The sequence below is a fragment of the Habropoda laboriosa genome, unplaced genomic scaffold (genome assembly GCF_001263275.1).
Source record: "Habropoda laboriosa isolate 0110345459 unplaced genomic scaffold, ASM126327v1 scaffold1387, whole genome shotgun sequence".
NCBI lineage: Eukaryota > Metazoa > Arthropoda > Insecta > Hymenoptera > Apidae > Habropoda > Habropoda laboriosa.
The window spans coordinates 12299-15061 of NW_017101451.1; the positions used below are offsets into that span (position 1 = coordinate 12299).

General features: G+C 31.6%; 1 protein-coding gene across 1 annotated transcript in view; it reads right to left on the minus strand.

Annotated features, from left to right (window-relative positions):
- Positions 1 to 737: 737 nt before the first annotated feature.
- The window catches only part of LOC108578180, a 6673-nt gene continuing 4647 nt past the window's right edge, over positions 738 to 2763 (minus strand). Inside the window, exons 5-8 of the mRNA XM_017941461.1 lie at positions 2566 to 2685; positions 1855 to 2004; positions 1687 to 1746; positions 738 to 910 (exon numbers count right to left, since the gene is read on the minus strand). Of these exons, the coding sequence (XP_017796950.1) occupies positions 738 to 910; positions 1687 to 1746; positions 1855 to 2004; positions 2566 to 2685 (503 nt within the window). The remainder of the gene's footprint in view (positions 911 to 1686; positions 1747 to 1854; positions 2005 to 2565; positions 2686 to 2763) is intronic.

The window sequence follows — 2763 nt, forward strand, 5'->3', positions numbered from 1 at the left end:
CACTCATTCATCGTGAACTATCTGCGTCTATATACCGGGTGTCCCGTAAAGGGTGTAACACCCGAAAATGGGGGGTTGCTGAGGTGACTCTGAACTTTTTCCTTGACCAAAATGTTGGTTGACGCTTCGTGTTTGAATTATTAATGAAAAACACTCTCCAGTTCAGTTTTTCTTCTACCAACCGTCGAGATGTACCCGCCGAACCGATGCCGCAGGGCCAGTTAACGCATAAAACGATTGTATTTTCCGGGTGAATTGTACACCTACCATTGCACTTATATCTTAATAAATTGAGGTGAAAACAGTATAACGGTGTTTCCTCACCCACCTCAGTCCTTTGGGTGGTCCTTTGAGAAAAACCATCAGTTGGTACAGAAGGGTGCAATATACCAAGTACGGCACGGTAAAGCAGTATCGTGGAAGTCCCCAACTTAATTAAAATTTTCGATATCTTTTAAAATTAAACAAGCTAATATGTGCATGATATATTTCACATAATAAGAATTAGGTAAATAATAATAATAAAACAAATTATCCATTAAGAAAGCAATGCTATTTCTCTATTTAAAATGTCTGTAACAAATTATCAAATTATCACAGAATTTCCGACTGAGATACTTTAACAACGAAAGCTTCATTTGTGAAATTGTTAAAAATGATTAGTTACTTAACTTGAGGTACATGAGACTCTAGAATCAATAACCTATGCAAACGGCGTATCACAGACTTTTGTAATATTAATTAAGAGGCCCAGATGTAACATCGCATACGTCATCGGGAAGTCGTTGACACGTCGGAGTAGGTGGCACTTCGCATACGCATTTTATACACGTAGAATCGTAGTCGGTTCCTTGTTTCAGTTCGTCACCTATGTGCATCATCATGTTACCGAATTGACACATCTTATTTTCTGGAAAATCGATAAACACAGTTACGATCATTGACTATCTTGCAGTTGGTAGTATATATCAAACGCAAGTATGTACGTATTAAAGCCAATTAATTAGTGCATTGATTATTATTTGAAATTTGATATTACATGTGTTGATGGAATGCTTTGGTATCATATATTGATATCATATAGTGGTATATTGGCAATGTATTATACCCAAAGTTTTTTATTAATATCTCAGAAACTAATACATACCGCAAGCTAAAATTTTATATTCGGAGTCTTCCCTCCCTTTCCCTCAACTTCTCAAAATTTCGTTTCATTATGATGTTTGGGTCATACCGCACTACAGCCAATTTTTTAATATTTGGAATTCACTAATATTCTACAGTATTATCAGGTACAACATTGATATTGATAACATCGTTGTTAATAATTTCTTTTTCTGGTTGTTTTTCAAATTGCAAATAACTATACTAATAAAAGCAAAATCTATGATCCAATGGTTCAGAAAAAAATGAATAATGAAATAATATTTGATTATTTACTGTTTACATTTTCTTTGAAGAGAATAATAAATAATTATTACTGAAGCTATATGATTCAGTTAATGATTGATTTAATGATAAAATTAGACTAATTCCTGTACAACATTAAAGTATGAAGTCAGCAAATGCAACTAATATACTTATTGATACATTGAAAATGTTTATGAAAATTGTTGAGCAGTTAAGATAATATGTTATTAAGAAGTATGTAACTGATAGAAATGTATTTCTCATTATCACACGTACCTTTTTCAGAAACAGTCTTGGTGCTGCCTTCTTTAGGAATGACAGTATCATTCGCATTTTCTGCAAGATATGAAATCTATTTTATGAACTACACTTTAATTAGGGTATTTTGTTAATTTCTTCCAACGATATAAGTAATTTATAGTGACACTTTTGTTGTAAACTTACGACATCTACTAAACACATTGCAATCTTTTTGTGGGCTTTGATTGTTGTAGAAAACCGGTGCACACTTTTTAAGAAGAGCATCAGCATGGTGGAACAAAGGAGAGCAATAATCACGGTTTGGTTTCTTACAGAAAGGCTCGACTTCTTCACCTAAATATGCAATTTGTTTTAAACATGAATAAATTGTTTGACTTGGACTCTGTTCTAAAGAACAAAAGAAGAATACTCTACATATATATTCAGTATCAGTTATAACTCTTTTTATGTAATTTGTGTTCTTTTCATCTAAATTATAAGATTCTCTTTGTGGATGAGAACCTGGCATTTTATATTAATACTTTATATTAAGAAATACGTAACCCAACAGTATTACATTACTTTTGTTTAATTATTGCTTTACAAACAAGGGAAACCAACCTACACAAGCTATTAATATCAAAATAAATTCGAATCATTTTGTAACAAATTTAAAGGAAAATCAATTTAAACTTGAAAATCTTGCTTGATACAATTCATAAAGCTACATTTTATATTTATATATCTACTTGATTCGAATAACTTCTGTAACAGTTAGATTATTTCATTTGTAAAATTTTTCGTTTTATACAAGTTCTTATATGTAGGTTCTGTTAAATAATTTCTACTTAAGTTTTAATAGGTTATATTTGATTTTAAATTGAAATTAATACTTTGTTTCGAAATTTTCAATACCTTTGAATCCAGGCATGCAGGTACATTCTAAATCTGGGTCAGATTTTGACTTGAAGTATTCTCCATCTAAGTAAATATGACTCTCGACATCACAGATCGCCCTCTCTTCTCCGTCCTTGACTGAAGAAAATAATCGGATTTGCTTAAATCCATTATTTCATACACGTGTTAATTACGCCCTTATTCTACAGCATTTTG